Genomic DNA, 24,801 nt, shown 5'->3' with positions numbered 1-24,801 from the left:
AACAGAGGTCAAGTTTACACATTTTCCCTCAGGCATGTGTTATACTGCATCCATAAGTGGACCAGTATCAGAGAAGATCTTCATTTTCAGAGAACTGGTTCCAATTCCTATGTATATGGTCTATTTTTAATCTCTTTTAAAAAAAGAATGACAGTCTGCACTACAGAAATACTCAGAATGATCACCATTCCTTTAAGCCTGTAAGACACCACATGAAATAGTAAGTACACTGTGCATGACTCCTCTCCTTCACAATATACTCCTACATGAGAATGTTTTTAAAACAAAACCAATTATCAAACATCATTTAACACAGTCCTCTGCAACTTTAAATATCCTTGTACATGCTTTATTTCCTATGAGAGAACTGAAGATAAAAAACCATCATGAATGCTTAGAACTTCCATTTAAAGGGAAAGCACTGACATTTTGAAAAATATTTCAAAACCCTACTGGCTACTATTTTTCAGTAATCTTGTTCTACAAAATTCTTGACCAACTGTATTCTATATTTATTCCGTATTATTATTATTTTTGATACAAGCTCTTCAGATTTATCACTATCTATCTACTATACTTCAGCTGCACACAAGCTTTAGAAAAAAATCTCAGAAGCATTGATAGCAAGCAATATATGTTAAAAATAATTTTACTCAATCGGATAACAGACTAAAGCTGCAGCATCTGCTTCCATATTGTATTTGGCAAAGACAAAAGAAAAAGCCCCACATAACTCTGAAGTAACAAAAATCTCAAGCAAGTAGAGACCACAAACTTTGTAACAAACAAAACAAAACAAAACAAAAAGATTCAAAACCTGTTCCCTCAATGATTGCTGTAGTCGATTTGGGCATGCAGCAAACCTGTTGTTATAACCATGATGGAAATGAAAATACTAAGAATCTGGACAATATCCTATTGAACACTAATTCAAAAACTAAGTTGAAGGAAAAATAACAGTGAGACACTACACATACATAAATGTGAAAAATTAGCTTACATAATTAGAAAAGGTTAAAAATAAATTAGTAAAAATAAATTCCCAGTATAAACCCCCAAAAAGCATAGCTATAAATGCAACCTGAAACAATCAATTATTAAGCTGGTCATATTTTTACTGGAAAACAAACTTTCATTCCTGTTCTTATACAAGTAAATAACTGGAGAAGCAGGCTGAGGTGCACTATAAGAGGACTGAAACATGGTTGTATCCATGGTACTTTAGATGCATCTTTTCCCCAATCATTTGAAAGTTGACACAGCCTGCCGGTTACACAGACTCAGATGGGCCAAACAGGTCATCTGATATACTGCTGAATGGCTGAGAGTCTATCAGATGGCTTATTTCACTATCGAGGTCTTCTTCTGTATCATCTGTGTACTTGCTTATTTTTTTGGAGTGCTGGTCTAAAGACAGACTTTCTAAAGTTTCAATATCTTCAATGCCTGCCCTATAGTGGATCATAAGAAGCGTGAGAGCTTGTAGTCTTTCACCTGATTTAGCCAAAGCAGCAGAAAGAAGTGATTTTTTCCTTGAATCAGTTGTCTCTTTTTCTTCTCTAACAAGGGAATTATTGTGTTCCAACTCCTGATCAATTTCATTCTGTAGTTTATCCAACATGAACTCCAGCTTCTGGATCCTTTCCTCTGTAGGCAAGCCCCTGTAAAGATCACGGCCAATTTCTTTAACTGCAATGAAAACACTGTCATCCAGTCCGCCTTCCTTTCTCACTAACTTTATTCCTGCGCTGTTTCCCCGTTTGGAAGGACTGTTTGGACCGCAGACCTCTGTGTCACTGCCTTCATTGTCTGATGTGTTGGGTGTGTGTTTTGGTGAAGGTTCTACAAGATCGGTTCCTGGTTCAGAAAGGCGAGTTTTAGAGACTTGACGTAAATTAAGCAAACGAGAGCTTGTATTAATAATGTGCCTCGTCAAACCTGTTGTTTTATTAACTGACTTGTTAGCTTCGGCATCAACACGAGGAGACAGGCCCAAGAGGGGGTCCTGTCCTTCCAGCCTGAGGTTTTTCAGGGTTCGGTCTATTCGCCTCTCAGTTGCTCCACAAAGAGGAGTCTCAGCTAGACACTTTTCTTGACATTTTTTATGGCAAACATAAGCACAGAACATACACTGGGAAGCTGCTTTTGTCCAAACTTTTTTTTTACAGTAATCACACCAAGTTGGGTTTTGGAACTGAGTATCCTGGAAACTATGCTTATTTTCTGATGAACCCATCTGTCCAACAAAGTGCTCCTCTTTAGGGAGGGTAGAAACTTCTTCAACCAAATGGACTTCTTTTTCTTTCTCTATATTAGTGACTACATGGTGGTCTGGTTCTCCTTCCTTCAAATATTTGAAGTGAATAGTAATGTCACCAAAGCAAAATTTGTCATTGAAGCCCTTTTGCATACTCAGATTGCGTAATGCAGTTCTAGTGACCATGGCCTTAGGTGCAGGGGCTTCCAGCCTGAATTTTGAAAGGTATTCCATATTCGATGTGGCTAAGCATCCTAAAGCCACCTCTTCAAGTTTTAAACTAATGTGCCCCAAACAGATGAGACCCCCTAACTTGAAAGGATCCCTGCACCACAGTGCAACATTCAGGTATCTGTGGCAGGCTTCTATATCGAACAAACAGGATGCTCTGGTTCTTGTCCACTTTCCCAGCTTATTCCGATAAAGAATTTCTGATGATTCCCACATCTGATGGTCATCCGAACTGTCTTTAGTAGGGCAGGAACTTTCTGAAGTAAAATCTTTAGTCACTTCTTGCTTTGTAAACTGCTTGGATGTAGTCACATCTTCTACGTGATCCACAGTTTTTGCTTGCTTTTCAGATTTATCTGCAGGAGGAGGAGGAGGAGGAGGAAGCACCTTCTCTGGCTTTTCAACAAGAATGTCTGGTTCTGCCTGATTTGGGGTGTCAGCAGAAGGCAAAGGAACTTTTACTTGTGGTCGTGGTGGCACAGGTGGTTTGACAGTGGATCCTTGGGTGGGTTTTGACACTTGTGCTGAGTCTAGTACCTCAGAAGTTTTTAGGGCTAGCGGTTTATTTCCTTCTTTGGATGGAATTTTTGGTGGTGGGTGACTTCCTGCAATTAATTTACGGTTTAAAACTGGGGATATAGCGCCAAGAGGTTTAATAGTAAGTGTTGTTGGAGTACGTTTGGGACTGTGACTTAGTGCCTGTGTCTCATCTTTGAACTCGTTTTGTACTCTGACATCACTTGCCAAGTCTTCAAATTCAGAATCCAGATCTCTATTTTCACCGTCCACTGCCAGTCCTGCAGCTTCCTCTTCATAACTTGGTTGGCATGAGCTTGACAAAAAGTTTTCTTCCAACTGGCCAAAACTGTCTTGCAGCACAGTACCTTGATTACTCTGGCCAACGGGCCTTTCGTAGTACACAAGGACTCGGTCACCAGCCTGCTTGATAAGCTTCAGCACTTGCAGTGTCGATGTAATTTTTACACCTGGTTGAAGATTTAAAAGGGAAAACATGTAAATTACTGCAATAAAAATGGCCTAACTTGTTAAATATAATTGCTATTACCTCAAAATTATTTAACATGGAAGAGTAATAGGGAAATCTAAGGATATTTGACTTGACTCTCGTATTGAATCTTAGTCAAATATGTGGATATTCTGCACACATATCTTGTCAGCCTGGCTACTAACTGCTAGTTGCCTCCCATTCTTTTTTTTAGGTTAAATGACATTATTTCTTAATTTGAAATGAGAAAGTGAGCAGACAGAGACGTATTTAAAAGGGCTTTGTTACTGGTTAAACCAGACTTAGAACGACGAGAAGCTGTGATTCCACTGATAGAAATTACAAAATACTCCAGAGATTGCAAGCTATGTGCCAAATGATTCGAATTAAGAGCCAATGATTAAAATAAATGTAGTAAAATACTATGCTACTATGTTATTGTTAATAACAATGGAATCTCTCTCAGATTCTTCTTATTAGCTGTAGCCACACAACTCATCTTTTTCAGGATATGAAAAAACAAGGGATAAATTGCTTAAAGTTAAACCAGTTGGTTACTTATCTGAATCTGTGATATCTTAAATTTTATTATTTTCTAATTGTGATACCAACATAGTTTAACATTCAAAAGACACAAATGGAAATAAAAAGTGAAAAACTCTCCACCTCCACCTTCTAGCCATTCTGTCCTTTCTATAAGGTGTCCCATGTGTTAGATATTTGGGGTGTATTATCATTTGAAGATGTGACTTGTTTCCTGGAAGTCTTCCCACCTTCCCCAGAAAGCACTTGGCCACACTCTCCCTTATGTAGGGCTTAGGACTTAAAAAAATCCTATCCTTGTCTCATCTCTTCTCCAATCAGGTGCTTTTGGAGATGGCCACTGTAGCTTTCAGGGCTAGGTCATTCAGGTTTGGATTTTTTTTTTTTTTTTGAATATTTAAATCATACTTGGAAGCTCCAAAAATAGTAAAACAGATTGTTACTGAAACTAACTATAATATTTTGCCAATCTTATTTCAACTATCACCAATACCCTGATACTAAGTACCTTAAAAATAACTGTATATCCATAAGTGAATCAATTACAAATAAGCAAAAAATAGCTATTGACATGGGGTAAAGTTTATGAGATGTTAAAAAAAAAAAATAAAGCCTACTACCAAAAATACATTGTAGGATTGTAATTTGATCCCTAGAACTGGGGTAGAGGATGTATTAATGTATAATTAATAAAATGTATGATTAATTATTCTGTTATGCTTCAAACCTTTTGTCAATGAATGTTTATTGCACCTGTCTCATCAGTAAGTTTTCATAAATGTTAGATTTGAAAAGATAACTTACTCTTTTTTACTCTGTATACATTTGTATTGGTTGGATTTTTTTGTTGTTTATTTTGAGTTATAGGTATTCACTACTTGTGTAACTGAAAACAAAACCATAAAAGGGACATAAAAAGTAAAAATATTAATTTCATCCAGTACGTAAAACTGAAACAAAGTATGCATGAACATAACAAATTTACACTGAATTGTAATTTTAGCAGTCTGTGCTAGACAACTAACTTATTTTATGCCCTTCCTAGTGTCTTCCTAGTGTTAATGGACTAGTAGCACAGGCATCATCTAGGAGGTTGTTGGAGAATTCTGGGCCCTGCCCATGTCTACCGAGTACACATATGAACATCATGTCTACATGACAGGAATACACATGGAAGTGTAACAAGTCTGCTTAGGCCATGATCAGAGCATGTGACAATGCTAACTTAGCTGATTCTCATTATTTTCTTGTCATGATGAAATTGAAAAGACAGGTTTTTAGTTTTCTGTATTAGGAATTGAACCCAGGGGCACTTTACCACTGAGTTACATTCCCAAGTCCTTTTTATTTTGAAGCAGGATCTCTCAACGCTGCTGAGGCTGACCTTGAACTTTGTAATCCTCCTGTCTTAGCCTCTAGTCACTGGGATTACAGATGGGTATCACTGCACCCTGACAGTTTTTCACCGTATTATCAAGAACTGCTCTTTGATTTGGGAACTGCTCTATCTTATTTAGTGTCTTAGTTGTGAAAGAACATGCCACAATGCCCTGAAAGGATCAAATGTGAACAACCATGTTGCTCAAGAAATCTCTTACAAGTCACAATGGCCAGGTTCTGCGAGGTTAGAAAAGGGTTTGACTTTCCCCCACTGCTGTGCTGTGCTGAGGCATATGTAGCCAAGAGAATAATCTGCCTATTAGTAAAGAGTTTTTGGTGCTATTATTAATAATCCAATTGATAAAAAGGTATGCAGTATGCAGATGATATATTTTTCCACTAGCGATTTAGGCTGAACTCTAACTAACAGCCTCTTAACAAATGGCTGGCCATTCAAACAACATAGCACCTTAGGACAGTGCAGATGTATCCTCTTGGACAAGGAATAATATTTCCTCTCCTCTTCATTTTCTGGTTGTTTGGGATGGGGGAAGTAGTTCCAGAACTCAGAGTAGCAATGATGGTAATTATGAAGAAATTGTAAGTAAGAGTGAGTCTTAACTTATCCTTACTTTAACATTCAATAAAAAAATTAGAGCAGTACAAGATAGGAAGGGAAGGAAAATTAGAGAAGTTATATAATAGTGGTCTAAAATGAACTATTTTAATGATTTATATAGTAGGACTAAAATAGAATCTAAATGCATTTTTAAGGTATTCTTCCAACTTGCATTTAAAATAGTTTATTTCTTTCCATTATAAAAGTAACAGGTGCTTATTTACAGAAGGAAGAAGAAAGACAGGAAAACCTCCACATCTACTTTCCAGTTTCTCTGTAAATATCAAATATGTATACTGCACATTAGTATAATTACCTCCAATAGCAATGAGTCGATCTCCCCGCTGAAGATCTGCAACTGCAGCAGGTGAGTTTGGGGCCACAGTTTCAATTATGACATGCCCAGCGTATCCATCAGTTGATTGAACAAGGCGAAGTGTAAGTCCAACGCTTTGTAAATTCCCTTTTATTAATTCAACCTTTGATAAAGAATGAAAAAGTAAAAACAGATTCAATGGATTCACAGTAGTAGAGTGAGATAACAGTAACACACCGAGATCACCACAGATGACTGTGACTTTTGCACAATGGCAAAGATAATTACAAAGGAAGAATGAAATCATTATTGAAGCAATATAAGTTTGAATTCTCAGACTACACATTAAAGTCACTGAAAAATTAAGCACTTTGTCTTTTGTGTGTTTTATTAAAGATTCATGCTCACTCTAGAAAATATGGAAATAAATGGAATGGAAAAATAAAAATCACTCCAAACCATACCATCTAGAGCTATTATTAATATTTTGTATTTTCTAATATGTATTTTAATAGAAAATTGAAAAATGTCTCAAAACTGAGACGTTGTGAATATAAAGACATCCTATTAATATAACCACATATTTTGAGTAAAATTCTAAATCTTGCTTTTTTCAGATACAATGGGATTAATCACTTTTGTCCTTGTCATTATTCCCTGAACAATATAGTATGACAACTATTTACATGGAATTTACATTAGATAATATAAGTAATCAAGAGATGATTTAAAGCATATGGGAAAATATGCACAGGTTATATGCAAATCCTTTGTCATTTTATATAATGGACTTGAGCATCTGCTGATTTTGGTATCACAAGGTAGGAGGCTGGGGATGGGGACCAAACCCCTGCAGATACTAAGGCTGTTTCCTTTTCTGGGGGAAAGCAAAGAAAGAGTTTACATTTACATATAATTATCTTATAAATGAGATGCTTTGTTCTAATTCATCAAGATCAGTCACCTAATTTATCAGGAATATAAATCCCAGATTAACCTCATCTATGAATTAAGAAGAAAAACATGTCATTCAAATCACTAATTTAAAACCAAACCAAAAAAATGACAGGTGACAAGAATTCAATTGGTGTTTATTGTGCTCAATTAGAAATCAACCTAATTATATTATCCTCTAGTCTATCCTATCCTTCTTAGTCCTATTCTTTAAGGATATATCATGAACTTTGTCAAACACCTTAATATCCAAATCTATCATTGTTTGTATGGCTTTAATACATAGATCACTATTTTAGATAACCCTTAGTTTTTCAATTTACCTAATTTAATAAAAACTTGGGATTAATTTAAATGATCTTTAAGTCAATCAGGAGAACACTTAGTTTCTTCATTTAACTTACTTGTTAATCAAATGCATAATAACTTAATTACAGATAACTGGTATTAACAGACTATAGATAAAGAATTAAACCACATATAATTAGAAGAACAAAAATGTTTATGAAAGGAAAAAATGCCACCAAAATAAAATCCAAGTTTTTATTTTATTACTATTAAATTAGAGAAAAATTAGACCATTTAAATTTTTATTAAGTATTTGCATGTGATTAAAAAATAAAATAAGTGAAAAGAATTTAAAGAACAATAGTCTTGTCTCCCCAAGTTGCCACCACCACCAAGGCAACTACTTTAAAACTCAGTTTTTGGTTGTTCTGGAGGTTACCTTTTTTTTTTTTTTTTGCTAGATAATATAGGCATATGTTATCATTTCTTAATATGTCAAATTTTAGAAAACATTTTGACTTCCTACTATTAACAGACAAGTATGTTGGCCTATTAGCCTTTCCCCAAATTATCATAGAGCTGTAGCACTGTTTTTAGTTCTGCTATATAACCTTTTTGTAACTTTAATACACTTATACCCCTATTTCTTATTCATCAACTACAGATACTATATATTTTTATGTGTATTTTTCACATGTTGATGAATCTTATGTTATTCATTTATTTTTTATATGTGGTGCTGAGGATGGAACCCAGTGCCTCACACATGCTAGCCAAGCGCTCTACCACTGAGCCCCAGCCCCAGTCCCGTGTTTTGATATTTGAACTTCTACCCTTCCTTTGCCTTTCCTCTTTATACCTTCTAAGTCCTACCATTAAAGTTAAAAGTTCTTGTATTTGTTTTCTAACTATATTTGGGCTATCAAGGTTGACTGATTCTAAAAGCTAAAAATTGGGGAAGGGGCGGGGCTTAGGGCCCGACCAGCGGGCGGCGGTCACCGGAACCCGTGGGCTGGGCGGCGGACAGCCGTGCCGTCCGCCATGATAGATCAGACCTACAGTGACCACCTGGTGCAGGACACACCTTTCCTGATGGTCCAAGGGCGCCTGAGTGAGCAGCAGGTGGACAGGATTATCCTTCAGCTGAATCGCTACTACCCACAGATCCTCACCAATAAGGAGGCCGAAAAGTTTGGGAACCCCAAGGTGTCCCTGCGCCTACGACTCTGTGACCTCCTGAGCCACCTGCAGCGGGGCGGTGAGCGGGACTGCCAGGAGTTCTACCCAGCCCTGCACATCCACGCCCAGCCCCTGCACAGCTGTCTGCCCGGCCGCCACACGCTGCAAAACTCAGATTGCACAGAGTTCGACTAGGGCGGCAAGAGCCACGAGCTGAGCGACAGGGGACCCATGAGCTTCCTGGCGGGCCTTGGCTTGGCCGCTGGACAGGCCCTCCTCCTCTACTGCTGTCCTCCAGACCCCAAAGTGCTGCCAGGGGCCCGGCGTATCCTTGGCTTCTCACCTGTCATCATGGATAGGCATGTCAGCCGCTACCTGCTGGCCTTCCTGGCAGATGACCTCGGGGGGCTCTGACAGACCCAGGCCCAAAGAATTTTGCCCTCTGCTCAACCAAAGAACCCCCTGGCTGCCTGCCTAGGGGCTGGCACTTCTTTTTCTAAGCGCTATTTTTCATTATTTGTAATTTCTATATGAAGAACATCACCTTTACCCTACGAGGTACTTAATGGTATTAAAAATTCATGCCCCCCCAAAAATAAATAAATAAATAAATAAATAAATAAATAAATAAAAGCTAAAAATTAACACGGTGTTTATAATATTCTGCCTATATTAAATGCCGTTTATTACAAAGCTGAGTATCCCTGCATTTCCTGTCATGTATGCCTTTTATTTTTCTTGGAGGTTAACAGTTTGAATGTCTCCTCATGATGAAATTTAATTGCCACTGTAACACTTTTAAAGAGGTGGAAACTTTAAAAGGTGATTAGGTCCTAAGGCATGGCGCCCATGAATAGATTGACGCGGTTACCACAGGAGTAGCCCACTGATGAAGAAGTGTGTTGCAGCGGTTCAGCTCCCTCTCAGTCCCCTCTGCCTCACAGATGTTTACTCGCCTTTCCAGGTGACGAGGAAGCATCAAGGCCTTGGCAGATGCTGGAACCATGCTCTTGGGTTTCCCAGCCAAACACACTTCTATTGTCTACGTTACCCATGTGGTATTTTGGTACAGCAGCAGGAAACTGACTAAGCAGTGTTTTTTTTTCCCCACCAAGATGCCTATTACTTTAGATGTAGGATTTATAAAGTGCTACTTCTGAGATTAGCTCATAACTTCATCTATTCACTCATTTATATATTACTTAGCATCTAGTTGAGGAAAAGTTTATCTGTGACGCCCATGCCAAAAATAAGTTAGTGAACAAAGGGTAAAAGGAATGACCAGATTGGGGGGCGAGGAAAACACCCTTTTGCATACCCGCCAGCCCCTCCCCAAGTAACATGAATCTTGATCAGATCCTAGCTCTTTTTTTTTTTTAAGCCATGAAACACATTTATGACATATGGCACACTTTGGAGACATTTAAATAGTATATTAAATACCACATATAATACCAAAAATCAGATTAAATTAGTCAATTACTGATTTTCTGATGTGTGACAATGATTATTATGGTTATGCAGAATGTTCTGTGAAAACTCATACTGAAATATTTAGGGTGAAATATTATTATGGATAGGGAATCTGTGCCTGTGATTTTTAGGCAAATGTTAATCTCTTTGAACTTCATTAGTGAAACAGGATAACAGATATTTTAGGTGGTGTTATAATTTAGATATGAGGTGCTCCCCCAAAAGCTCATGTGTGAGACAACGCAAGGATTTTCAGGTGAAATCATTAGATTATGAGGTGTGACCTAAACAGTACATTAATCCACTGATATGGATATGGGCAGTAACTGTAGACAGGAAGGGTGCGAGGATGTAGGTCACTGGGGTCCTGCCTTTGGGGTTTATATTTCGTCCCTGTGTGAGCAGAGCATGGTAACTGCTCCTGAGCTGCTTTCCTCTGCCATGCCCTTCTGTCAGGATGTTCTCTTTTACCTTACAACCCAGAGCTACGGACTGAGACTTCTAAAACGGTGAGCCAAAATCATCTTTTCCTCCTATATTTTGTTCTAGTTTGGTCCTCTAGTCACAGAGATGAAAATAGCTGACTTTAAAAAAAAAGCTTTAAATAGACTCAGTGGATTATCATTACTGTTATTGGTAAGACTTAACTAGTTGAAAATAGGAATGCAAAAGGAAATTTTCAATACCAGTCTGCAATCAATGAATACAATATCCAGTTTCAGAAACAAGACAAAAATATTATGAAACAAACATTAATTCAAGGCACAAGAATTAAACTTCAGACCAATATCCCTGATGAACATAGATGCAAAAATTCTCAATAAAATTCTGGCATATTGCATACAAAAACATTAAAAAGTATACCATGACCAACATACGGAAATCAATAAATGTAATTCATTGTATCAATAGACTTAAAAACAAGAATCACATTGATCATCTCCATAGATGCAGAAAAAGCATTTGACAAAATACAGCACCGCTTCATGTTCAAAACACTAGAAAAACTAGGGATAGGAGGAATATACCTCAACATTGTAAAAGCCACATATGCTAAACCCAAGGCCATCATAATTCAAAACGGAGAGAAATTGAAAGCATTCCCCCTAAAAACTGGAACAAGACAAGGATGCCCTCTTTCACCACTTTTATTCAACATTGTCCTTGAAACTCTAGCCAGAGAAATTAGACAGAAGAAAGAAATTAAAGGGATACCAATAGGTAAAGAAGAACTTAAAATTATCACTGTTTGCTGATGACGTGATTCTATATTTAGAAGATCCAAAAATTCCATCAACGTATTTCTAGAAATAATAAATGAATTCAACAAGTAGCAGGATATAAACTCAACACCCATAAATCAAACACGTTCCTATATATCAGTAATGAATCCACTGAAAAGAGAAATGAAGAAAACTACCCCATTCACGTTAGCCTCAAAAAACAAAATAAAATATTTGGGAATCAATCTAACAAAAGAGGCAAAAGACCTCTACAATTAAAACTATAGAACAGGGCTGGGGATATAGCTCAGCTGATAGAGTGCTTGCCTTGCAAGCAGAAGGCCATGGGTTCAATCCCCAGCACCGCAAAAACAAAAAACAAAACAAAAAAAAAACCCTACAGAACACTAAAGAAAGAAATTGAAGAAGACCTTAGAAGATGAAAAGACCTCTCATACTCCTAGACAGGCAGAATTAATATTGCCAAAATGGCCATACTACCAAAAGCGCTACACAAATTTAATGCAATTTCTATTAAAATCCCAATGAATAGAACTAGAAAAAGTAATCATGAAGTTCACTTGGAAAAATAAGAGATTCAGAGTAGCCAAAGCAATCCTTAGCAAGAAAAGTGAGGCAGGAGGCATCACAATATAAGACCTCAAAATACACTACAGAGCTAGAGTAATAAAACCAGCATGGTATTGGCACCAAAACAGACACAGACCAACAGACAGAATAGAAGACAGAGAGACAAATCCACATAAATACAGTTATCTCATACTAGACAAAGGCAACAACAACGTTCACTGGAGAAAAAAGCCTATTCATCAAATGGTGCTGGGAAAAATGGAAAGCCACACGTAACAAAATGAAATTAAACCTTTATCTCTCACCCTGCAGAAAATTCAACTCGAAGTAGATCAAAGACTTAGGCATTAGAACAGAGACCCTGCACCTACTAGAAGAAAAAGTAGGCCCAAATCTTCACCATGTCGACCTAGGATCTGACTTCCTTAACAAGACCCCTAAAGCACAATAAGTTAAATCAAGGGTCAATAAATAGGATGGATTCAAACTAGAAAGCTTCTTCTTAGCAAAGGAAATAATAATGTGAAGAGAGAGCCTACAGATTGGGAGAAAATATTTACCACATGCACCTCAGATAAATCATTATTCTCTAGGATATATAATGAACTCAAAAAACTTAACACCAAAAAAAACCAAATAACCCAATCAATAAATGGGCTAAGGAATGGAAAAGACACTTCACAGAAGAAGAAATATAATCGATCAACAAACATGAAAAAATGTTCATCATCTCTGGCAATTAGAGAAATGCAAATCAAAACTAAGATTTCATCTCACTCCAGTCAGAATGGCAATTATCAAGAATACAAGCGGGGTTTTCAAGATGGCGGCCTAGAGGGTGGCTGCATTACGTGTTGCTCCAGAACTCAGGATTCAAGAGAGGAGATATTGAGACGCTTGGGACCAACTCAAAGTAGCCGGGTGACTCTCACCCCCTGGGGGGGCATCCCGGATGGGACGGGGGTCCCGGAACGCAGGAAACTTTGTGAAGTAGAACTGCCGGCGAGACGCCCCTCCCCCCGCTGGAGCGCCATAGAGGAGGCCGGTCGGCACAGCGCTGGGACTCAGAACAGCCACTGGGGCTCCGGCGGCTGCCCGGGGGAGGAGAGGCGGGGAGAACTGTGTGGACTCAGGACACCGGGGCCTGCCCTGAGGAGGAGGAGAGGAGCGTGGCCACTTGGATTCAGAGAGACTGCGCCAGAGCTGCAGGCGGTTGCCAGAGGAGAAGCCGCGCGGCGAGCTGTTTGGAATCAGAACGACGCTTCTGAACCCCGGGGCCTGCCCTGAGGACGAGGAGGAAGAGGAGCAGCCGCTTGGATTCGGGCGACTATACGGGAACTACAGGCGGTTGCCAGAGAAGGGGCTGCGTGGCGAGCTGTTTGGACCCTGACCACTTCTGAACCCCGGGGCCTGCCCGGAGGAGTAGGAGAAGGAGGAGAAGGAGCGCGGCGGGTCCTTTGGACTCGCAGTGACTGCATTAGCGCTCCAGGCGGCTGCTCAGAGGAGAAGGCGAGTGGTGAGTTATTTGGTCTTAAAGTGACAGCTCCTGAACACAGGGGGGCTGCCTGGAGGAGAAGCGTGGTGGGACGCTTGGTCTTGAAGGACCACACCAGAGCTCCGGGCGGTGGCCCAGAGGACCCGTGCAGCGGGTCACGTGGATTCAGAGCCACTCAGAGGGACTGCTCCTGAACACCCGGGGGGTTATCTGGAGAAGGAGGAGGAACGGGCAGGGTCACTTCGACTCGGAGTGATTGATTGCCCCGGGCTACGGGTGGTTGGTGGGAGGAGGAGGCACGAAGTGAGTTTCTTGGACTCCTAGTGACCGCACCGGCATACTGGGCAGCTGTCTGGAGGAAGAGGCCTGTGGCGGGTCTCTGGGACTCAGAGCGATTGTTCGGGGCCACAGGTGGCTGCTCAGAGGAGGGGCCACGCAGCCAGGCGATTAGGTGCAGAACAGGGTCCCAGGATCTAGGAGGCTTCTGGGTGGAAGAGCCGCACAGAGACAGGCTTAGGGCGGAGCGAAGGTTCCAGGCCTATGGACAAATTCTCTGAGGAGGGGCAGCCTAAGGAGATTCATCTGCGAAGGGTGAGGCTCCCAGGCCCAGGAGGTAGGGCCGGGCCCCTGGAAACTTTGCAGAGGAAGGCAGCCCAGCCCAGGCAGTAGATGTAAATTGAGGGGAACCTCTAGGAGGAAACTGACCAGCGAGACCTCCCCACCGGGTGAGTCTTCCCTGCTGGGTGAGGTTTCCCACAAGGACAGTAAAACCAGAGGCTCAGGCCCAAACAGGCCTTGCCTCAGCCCACAGCCTAGGTCCCCTTTGGATGACCATTGGTCAACAAGTGGAGGCACCTCTGCCCACTAGCAGGGAATATACCCCACCTGAAGGCCACTACTCCTAGAGAGGCAGCTTCCTTGTGGAGCACCGCATTATCAACCTCCTCCAAGACTTCAGCCTACTGAAGGCTAAGAGGGGATATATATAGAAATCTTCAGGGTCATTGTAAATCAACAGAGGAAATCTGCAATATCTCAGCGGTCCACTGATATCTGAACAACATGAGAAAACAAGGAAAGAAAATGCTGCAAACAAATCTAGATGTTACATCAATAAAACCCAATGACAGCATGGCAGAAGAAATGACAGAAAAGGAGTTCAGAATGTACATAATTAAAATGATCAGAGAAGCAAACGAGGAGATGAAAGAGCAAATGCAAGCATTGAATGATGAGATGAAAGAGCAAATGCAAGCATTGATTGATCGCACCAATCGACAGTTAAAAGAGCAAATACAGGAAGCAAAAGATCATTTCAATAAAGAGTTAGAGATATTGAAAAAAAACCAAACAGAAATCCTTGACATGAAGGAAACAATAAACCAAATTAAGAACTCCATAGAAAGCATATCCAATAGGATAGAACACCTGGAAGACAGAACCTCAGACATTGAAGACAAAATATTTAACCTTGAAAACAAAGCTGAACAAACAGAGAAGATGGTAAGAAATCATGAACAGAATCTACAAGAACTATGGGATATCATGAAAAGGCCAAATTTAAGAATTATTGGGATTGAGGAAGGCCTAGAGAAACAAGCCAAAGGAATGAACAACCTATTCAATGAAATAATATCAGAAAATTTCCCAAATCTGAAGAATGAAATGGAAAATCAAGTTCAAGAGGCTTACAGGACTCCAAATACACAAAATTACAACAGACCCACACCAAGGCACATTATAATGAAAATACCTAACATACAAAATAAAGACAGAATTTTAAAGGCTGTGAGAGAAAAGAACCAAATTACATTCAGGGGGAAACCAATACGCATATCAGCAGATTTTTCAATCCAGACCCTAAAAGCTAGAAGGTCCTGGAACAACATTTTTCAAGCCCTGAAAGAAAATGGATGCCAACCAAGAATCTTATACCCAGCAAAACTTACCTTCAAATTTGACGATGAAATAAAATCCTTCCATGATAAACAAAAGCTAAAAGAATTTACAAAAAGAAAGCCAGCATTACAGAACATTCTCAACAAAATATTCCATGAGGAAGAGATGAAAAACAAAGAAGCAAATCAGCAAAGGGAGGAATTATCCTAAAGGAATAGTCAAATAAAGGAGGAAACAAGTTGTGTCAAACAAATAAATAAACAAAATTTTAAAAATGAACCAAATGACCGGGAAACCAAATCATTTCTCTATAATAACCCTGAACGTTAATGGCCTGAATTCATCAATCAAAAGACATAGACTGGCAGACTGGATTAAAAAGAAAGATCCAACAATATGTTGCCTGCAAGAGACTCACCTCATAGAAAAAGATACCCATAGATTAAAGGTGAAAGGATGGGGAAAAACATACCATGCACATGGACTCAGCAAAAAAGCTGGAGTATCCATCCTCATTTCCGATAATGTGGACTTCAAGCCAAAGTTAGTCAGAAGGGATAAAGAAGGTTATTTCATACTGCTTAAGGGAAGCATAAATCAGCAAGATATAACAATCATAAACATCTATGCCCCAAACAGTGGCTCATCTATGTATGTCAAACAAATCCTTCTCAATTTCAGAAACCAAATAGACCACAACACAATAATACTAGGTGATTTTAACACGCCGCTCTCACCACTGGACAGATCTTCCAGACAAAAATTGAGCAAAGAAACCATAGATCTCAACAACACAATCAATAATTTAGACTTAACGGACATTTATAGAATATTCCATCCAACCAAGAGTGAATACACTTTCTTCTCAGCAGCACATGGATCCTTCTCTAAAATAGACCATATATTATGCCACAAAGCTAATGTTAGCAAATACAAGAAGATAGAGACACTAGCATGTATTCTATCAGATCATAATGGATTGAAGTTAGAAATAAATGAAAGAGTAAAACACAGAAACTATTCCAACATCTGGAGGTTAAACAATATGCTATTATATGATGAATGGATAACAGAAGATATTAAGAAGGAAATTAAAAAATTCTTAGAGGTAAATGAGAACAAAGAAACATCATATCAAAACCTCTGGGACACTATGAAAGCAGTACTTAGAGGGAAATTTATTTCATGGAGCGCATTTAATAAAAGAAGTAAAACTCAACAAATAAACAACCTAACACTACAGCTCAAAGCCTTAGAAAAAGAAGAACAGAACAGCACCAAAAGTAGTAGAAGACAGGAAATTGTTAAACTCAGAGCTGAAATCAATGAAATTGAAACAAAAGAAACAATACAAAAAATTGACAAAATAAATAGTTGGTTCTTCGAAAAAATAAACAAAATTGATAAACCTTTAGCCACACTAACAAAGAGAAGACGAGAGAAAACCCAAATCACTAAAATTCGGAATGAACAAGGAAATATCACTACAGACAGGATGGAAATACAAAACATAATTAGAAGCTATTTTGAAAATCTATACTCCAACAAAATAGAAAATTTCGAAGACATCAACAGGTTTCTAGAGACATATGAATTGCCTAAACTGAATGAGGAGGACATAAACAATTTAAATAGACCAATTTCAAGTACTGAAATAGAAGAAGTCATCAAAAGCCTACCAACAAAGAAAAGTCCGGGACCAGATGGGTTCTCAGCCGAGTTCTACAAAACCTTTAAGGAAGAGCTCATTCCAATACTTCTCAAAGTATTCCATAAAATAGAAGAGGAGGGAACCCTCCCAAACTCATTCTATGAAGCCAATATCACACTGATATCTAAACCAGACAGAGACTCATCAAGGAAAGAAAATTTCAGACCAATATCCTTAATGAACATCGACGCAAAAATTCTCAACAAAATTTTAGCAAATCGCATACAAAAACATATTAAAAAGATAGTGCACCATGATCAAGTGGGTTTCATCCCAGGGATGCAAGGTTGGTTCAACATCAGGAAATCAATAAACGTAATTCACCATATTAATAGACTTAAAGTCAAGAATCACATGATTATTTCAATAGACGCAGAAAAAGCATTTGATAAAATTCAGCACCCCTTCATGCTCAAAACACTAGAACAAATAGGGATAGTGGGAACATTCCTTAATATTGTAAAGGCCATTTATGCTAAGCCCATGGCTAATATCATTCTAAATGGTGAAAAGCTGAAAGCATTCCCCCTAAAAACTGGAACAAGGCAGGGATGCCCTCTTTCACCACTTCTATTCAACATCGTTCTTGAGACTCTGGCCAGAGCAATTAGACAAACCAAAGAAATTAAAGGGATACGAATTGGAAAAGAAGAACTCAAACTATCCCTGTTCGCTGATGACATGATTATATATTTAGAGGAACCTGGAAATTCCACCAGAAAACTCTTAGAACTCATAAGTGATTTCAGTAAAGTAGCAGGTTACAAGATCAATGCCCATAAATCCAACGCATTTTTATACATAAGTGATGAATCTTCAGAAAGAGAAATTAGGAAAACTACCCCATTCACAATAGCCTCGAAAAAAATAAAATACTTGGGAATCAATCTCACAAAAGAGGTGAAAGACCTCTACAATGAGAACTATACAACACTAAAGAAAGAAATTAAAGAACACCTTAGAAGATGGAAAGATCTTCCATGTTCTTGGATAGGAAGAATTAATATTGTCAAAATGGCCATACTACCTAAAGTGCTATACAAATTCAATGCAATTCCAATTAAAATCCCAATGACGTACCTTACAGAAATAGAGCAGGCAATTATGAAATTCATCTGGAAGAATAAGAAACCCAGAATAGCTAAAGCAATCCTTAGCAGGAAGAGTGAAACAGGGGGTATTGCAATACCAGATCTTCAACTCTACTACAAAGCAATAGTAACAAAAACGGCATGGTATTGGTACCAAAATAGAAAGGTAGATCAATGGTACAGAATAGAGGACACGGACACAAACCCAAATAAATACAATTTTCTCATACTAGACAAAGGGGCCAAAAATATGCAATGGAGAAAAGATAGCCTCTTCAACAAATGGTGCTGGGAGAATTGGAAATCCATATGCAACAGAATGAAACTAAACCCATATCTCTCACCATGCACGAAACTAAACTCAAAATGGATTAAGGACCTCGGAATCAGACCAGAGACCCTGCAGATTATAGAAGAAAAAGTAGGTCCAAATCTTCATCTTGTTGGTCTAGGACCAGACTTCCTTAACAGGACTCCCATAGCACAAGAAATAAAAGCTAGAATCAACCACTGGGATAGATTCAAACTAAAAAGCTTTCTCTCAGCAAAGGAAACTATCAGCAATGCGAAGAAAGAGCCTACAGAGTGGGAGAATATCTTTGCCAATCATACTTCAGATAGAGCACTAATCTCCAGAATCTATAAAGAACTCAAAAAACTCTACTCCAAGAATTCAAACAGTCCAGTCAACAAATGGGCTAAGGAAATGAATAGACACTTCACAGAAGAAGATCTACAAGCAATCAACAAACATATGGAAAAATGTTCAACATCTCTAGTAATAAGAGAAATGCAAATCAAAACCACCCTAAGGTTCCATCTCACCCCAATTAGAATGGCGATTATCAAGAATACGAGCAACAACAGGTGTTGGCGAGGATGTGGGGAGAAAGGTACACTCATACACTGCTGGTGGGGCTGCAAATTAGTGCAGCCGCTATGGAAAGCAGTGTGGAGATTCCTTAGAAAACTTGGAATGGAACCACCATTTGACCCAGCTATCCCACTCCTTGGCCTATACCCAAAGGACTTAAAATCTGCATACTACAGAAATACAGCCACATCAATGTTCATAGCTGCTCAATTCACAATAGCCAGACTGTGGAACCAACCTAGATGCCCTTCAATTGATGAGTGGATAAAGAAACTGTGGTATATATATACTATGGAATATTACTCAGCCATAAAGAATGATAAAATTATGACATTTGCAGGCAAATGGATGAAATTGGAGAATATCATGCTAAGTGAGATAAGCCAATCTCAAAAAGCCAAAGGACGAATGATATCGCTAATAAGTGGAGGTTGACACATAATGGGGGGGAGGGAAGGGTTAGAGTTAGGGTTAGGGAGGGGGGCAAGTATAGAGGAAGGAACTACTGTATAGAGGGTAAAGAGGGGTGGGAGGGGTGGGGGGAAGGGAAAAAAATAACAGAATGAATCAAACAACATTGCTCTATGTAAATTTATGATTACACAAATGGTATGCCTTTACGCCATGTACAAACAGAGAAACAACATGTATCCCATTTGTTTACAATAAAAAAAAAAAAAAAAAAAAAAAAATAATGAGCTACTTCAAGCAATAAGTTTCCAAAAAAAAAAAAAAAAAAAGAATACAAGCAACAATAAGTGTTGGCAAGGATGTGGGGAAAAAGGTACACTTATACATTGCTGGTGGGAATGCAAAATGGTCCAACCATTATGGAAAGCAGTATGGAGATTTCTCAGAAAACATGGAATGGAACCACCATTTGACCCAGCTATCCCACTCATCAGTTTATACCCAAAGGACTTAAAATCAGCATACTATAGTGACGCAGCCACATCAATGTTTATAGCAGCTCAACTCACAATAGCTAAACTATGAAACCAACCGAGGTGTCCTTCAACAGATGAATGGATAAAGAAAATGTGGCATATATATATATAATGGAACATTACTCAGCTTTAAAGAAGAATGAAATCATGGCATTGGCTGGTAAGTAGACGGAATTGGAGAATATCATGATAAGCGAAATAAGCCAAACCCAAAAAACCAAAGGCGGAATGTTTTCTCTGACAGCAGATGCTAATTCACAATAGGGGGCAAGCACTAGGGAAGAAGAGAGTTACTTCAGATAGAGGGGAGTGAAGGAAGGGGTAGAGGGGTAGGAAGGATAGTAGAATGAAACAGACATTATTACCTCATGTACACATATGACTGCATGACCCATGTGATCCTACAATAGGTATAATCAGAAAAATGAGAGAAATTACACTCCATTTATGTATGATTTATCAAAAATACATACATGTACTCCACTGTCATGTGTAACTAATTAGAATAAAAAATTTAAAAAATTTTAAAGCCACTAGAATTTGTTATATCATTCAAACATTAATTTACTTTTATAGTATCAATAGATTAGAGAACTAAAACAATTTTATAATTATGTGACTAAAAAGCTGTCTTCTCAAAAAAGACAAAGATGATGACTAAATGTCAATGTTTAGTAAAGGAAAAACAATTAGCTCAAAGGAGTTCAGATTCACTAGAATAATGTACTTCCAAAGAGTAGAAATTACTGATGCAGTAAATATCTTCTTTTCTACAAACTTACAAGTCTTCATTCCTCCAGAATGTGTCCTCTATGCAAGGGACTAAAGACATATCATGTTTAGGTACAGACAGAAGAAAAAGGAAGAAGAAGAAAAGGAACAGCAGAGGAGGAAATCTGTATTTCTTACAACAGAGGGAAGAAAGAAATCAATATGGCACAGCTGAACATTGTCCTTTGGACTGCTAACCATGAATCCTTTATTAAAAAAGAAAAGTGCGGGTGATAGTAGAGATAAACATCTATGATAACAAATACATACACAGATTATACAGGGGGGAAGGCCCTCAACAATTCCAACCATCATCAGTAAGAGTGTTTCTTTTCTTACAGGAAATCAACTGGCTGTTTGAAGTTTCCCCAAGATCTGGGTGCTTTCCTACTCCAAGATAAGCTATAATTAAAGTAAAGTTAATATCTATAAAACTTCTCACTCAAAATCTTTGTAGATGGTGGAAATTTGCTGTGTTTCTCTTCAAGAACCAAGAAAACCTGGCTCCTCACCATTCAAAGTAAAGATCAAGACTGATGCAGCAGCAGAGGTAATAATATGGCTTCACGACACCTCTTACCTTTCAAACAGTCCTGTGTTACACTCATGGAATTTGTCTGGAAGTTTCAGGCTGAACTTTGCAAGTCTGAATCTGTAGTGATGTAAGCCAATCAACTGCTCAGCTCACAAGCACCCTATCTTTGTCAGAGTTGACATCATCATGGCCAATATCTAAACAATGGTTAACGTTGTATTAGAGTATCTAAGCTATACTTCCAAGACTGAACCATGATGTACATGACATCCCTATGTAAGTATGGATAAGGTGTAATGGGAATTCAAGGGAGGAAAGAACTGCCTCTGGGTGAGTGGTTTGAGAAAGTTTTCACGTAAGCATATAGCATTCAGGTTATGTCTTAAAAGTATGAGAAGGTTTTGAACAGACAGTCCAGGAGCTGGAATGGGAGAGGCCATTATTCTGGGCCATGGCAATAATACTATTAGAGCAAAGAGAAGGCAGCAGAGGAATATCAGGAAATTAAAATCGTCAGTGTTATCAGCTGAGATTTAATAGAAAATTCCCACCCTGATTGTAACAGAGTATGATTTACTTGGAAAAAGCAGCAGCATTTCATAGAACATATCACAAAATTCTACATATCCAGGTTATCTAATAAATGAGAGATCTTGCAGTATATTATCTTGCAATAAACATATGAAGTTTACATTATCCATTAATAGGTTTTCTATAAACATGTTTCTAAAACCTACGCTTTGAGGCATGACTGACATTTTATAAGAGAAATAAAATATATAACAATTATTAAATACTTACTATATGCTTATTATATACACCAATGTTTGCCAAGCCCTCTCTGGTTTTGGGATCTATGCAACCCTCTAATCTCATATATGGTTAGAGTGGGAACATCATTCTTATGTAAACCTGGTTCTACAGCCTTGCCTCATTTGATGGTTCAGGGGCACACACCTGGTCAAGGTAAACCAAAGTTCCAAGATGGTCTGAATTTAGACTCCAAGATTTCTTGAATCTCTTTTTATTCTAAATATAATTACAGCTCTGTGTGTTCTTAGGAACTGGAAGTGAAGAATATCCCCAGAATTAAGAACAAAACACCCAAGTAACCAAGAGAAAGCAGACAGAGATACCAGCCCCAAAGTGGCTTGGTCATCTGTTCTGTTCTAGTTTCTTTTCTTTCTTTCTTTTTTGTACTGGGAGTTTTACCATTGAGCTCTATCCCAGTTCTTTTAAAAAATATTTTATTTTGAGACAGTGTCTAAGTTGTTGAGGGTCTTGCGAAATCATCCAGTCTGGCTCAAATCTGTGAGCCTCTTGCCTCAGTCAACTGAGCTGCTAGGATTAGGTGCATATGCCATTGCACCCAGTGTGTTTCAGTTTGTTTGTAAGGCCTGCTTGTGCTCTTGCTTAAAGGTGTGCAGAGCTTAATCCACACTACCATGCGGTGGTACTGATGGCTGCCCTGGGGTCCAGAAAGTAACCTAGTATCCTTAGGGTAAGTACTTTTTTTTTGCTTGCACTAGTTTTAGTGTGTATCTGATTTTCTCTAACAGGTTCTAGCTTTGCCAGACACTGTGTTAGACACTGTTATATACAATATCTTAATTAACTGGAAGTGCTGATTTACCAAATTGGAAAGCTGAAAATAAATTATAAAGGTAGGATATACTCTGTGGCTTAGCCTGTGATAACTGGCCTGAATTTTGTTGAAACCAGGTTGATTTCTTCTGGAGTTAGAAATACTATTTCTATGGCATGCACAAAAATGTCTATTAATTACCAAGAATTGTGACACATGCTAACTAAACATCAATTTGCATTAGTTGAATCACAGGGGGCAATACACACAAGATTGTGAACAGCCTGTGTTTAACTTCACCAGTCATGTCAATCACCGTTAAAAAAATTCTAGCTGTTTGTGCATCTCTCTTGGAGACAGTCATTTAATAACAACAATACTGCCGTTAAGAGCTCTCACACTCTGACAGCCTTTTAGTTTTTCTTGGACACAGCTGGGAAGCCCCTTGGCAGGGGGACAACACACAGATCTTTTAGAAAATCTCTTCTTAACATGGATGAACATCATTTTATAAGCTAGATAATAGGGGATATATTTTAATAGCATCAATGTAACACTTACTTTACAAACTGTTCTCTCCTACACTGGCTTACAACATCAATGAAAAAACAAAAATCCAAGAAAGAGTTAAAGGATCACCAAGTCAAAGACCCTAAATTACTATGATCAGGCATATTTTAAATATACTTTTATCAAACAAAATTCTTCAATGGTAGAAAACTTGCCTAGCATGTGCGAGGCACTGGGTTCGATTCTCTGCACCACATATAAATAAATAAAATAAAGGTCCACTGACAACTAAAAAAATATTTTAAAAAAATTCATCACAAGAACTACTTCTCAGTTTTATTTATTTATTTTTGCAGAATTGTGCCACAGGGAAGGGGGAAATGTGATATAAAACATAACAATCAGTACATGTATGTCCATGACACTAATATAAAACTGAGTTTTCCATAGAAGGTATACAATTCTGAACACAGATGAGATTCCCTGTCCTCACAGAAGCAGGAAAGGAGGACATGAGCAAGTAACTGTAACCATACTTATTTTAGTAAGAGTCATCTAACTAACATGAATAAGGGGAGGTATGTTAGTCAGCTTTTTATCGCTGTGACAAAATGCCTGAAGGAAAACAGCCTAGAGGATGAAAGATTTTTGGTTCACGGTTTCAGAGGTTTTAGTTCAGTTTGCTGGCTCCATTGCTTTGAGCCTGAGGTGAGGAAGAGCACCGCACAGAAGGGTGGAAGCCCAGAAGCAAAGAGAAAGGGGCTTGGGACAACATACAGTTCCCAAGAGCATTCCTCCAAGTGACTAATTCCCTCAATAGGCCCTACCTCCTACAGTTTCCACTACCTCTCAGGAATGTCTTAATCCATCAATATATTAATCCACTGATGAGGTCAGTGACTAAAGATCATTGTTTTTGATGGACCAGCATATTGATCACCTTTGCTTGGTTTTCTTTTGGAATATCAAAGACTCAAGCAATTATAATTAGCATATTAAAGGTTTATCTCCAAACTTTGTATTATAATTGAGAAGTCAAGATTTCTTTTTCTTTCTTTCTTTCTTTTTTGGTACCGGGGATTGAACTCAGAGGCACTTAACCACTAAGCCACATCGGCAGCCCTATCTTGTATTTTATTTAAAGACAGGGTCTCACTGAGTTGCTGAGTGCCTCACCGTTGCTGAGGCTGGCTCTGAACTCATGATCCTCCTACCTCAGTCTCTCGAGCGGCTGGGATTACAGGTGTGCGCCACTGCATCCGAGAGAAGTCAAGATTTCTAACACTAAATTTAAACTAAGTTATTTTATTAATTGTAAGGTGA

The 24,801-nt window shown here is 38.5% G+C and overlaps 1 protein-coding gene and 1 pseudogene across 2 annotated transcripts in view; one reads left to right on the top strand and one right to left on the bottom strand.

The window, feature by feature from the left end:
- Nucleotides 1-531: 531 nt before the first annotated feature.
- The window catches only part of PDZD8 (PDZ domain containing 8), a 75,264-nt gene continuing 50,994 nt past the window's right edge, over nt 532-24,801 (bottom strand). Inside the window, exons 4-5 of the mRNA XM_079138746.1 lie at nt 6,353-6,515; nt 532-3,474 (exon numbers count right to left, since the gene is read on the bottom strand). Of these exons, the coding sequence (XP_078994872.1) occupies nt 1,271-3,474; nt 6,353-6,515 (2,367 nt within the window). The 3' untranslated portion in view covers nt 532-1,270. The remainder of the gene's footprint in view (nt 3,475-6,352; nt 6,516-24,801) is intronic.
- Nucleotides 7,770-9,360, top strand: LOC306660478 (caspase recruitment domain-containing protein 19-like; annotated as a pseudogene). Its single transcript has one exon. The product of its transcript is annotated as a caspase recruitment domain-containing protein 19-like (transcript).

The sequence above is a fragment of the Sciurus vulgaris genome, assembly GCF_902686455.1.
Source record: "Sciurus vulgaris genome assembly, chromosome: 4".
Lineage (NCBI taxonomy): Eukaryota > Metazoa > Chordata > Mammalia > Rodentia > Sciuridae > Sciurus > Sciurus vulgaris.
The sequence above is the reverse complement of the archived record's forward strand: the minus strand, read 5'-3'. Positions and strand labels throughout refer to the sequence as shown.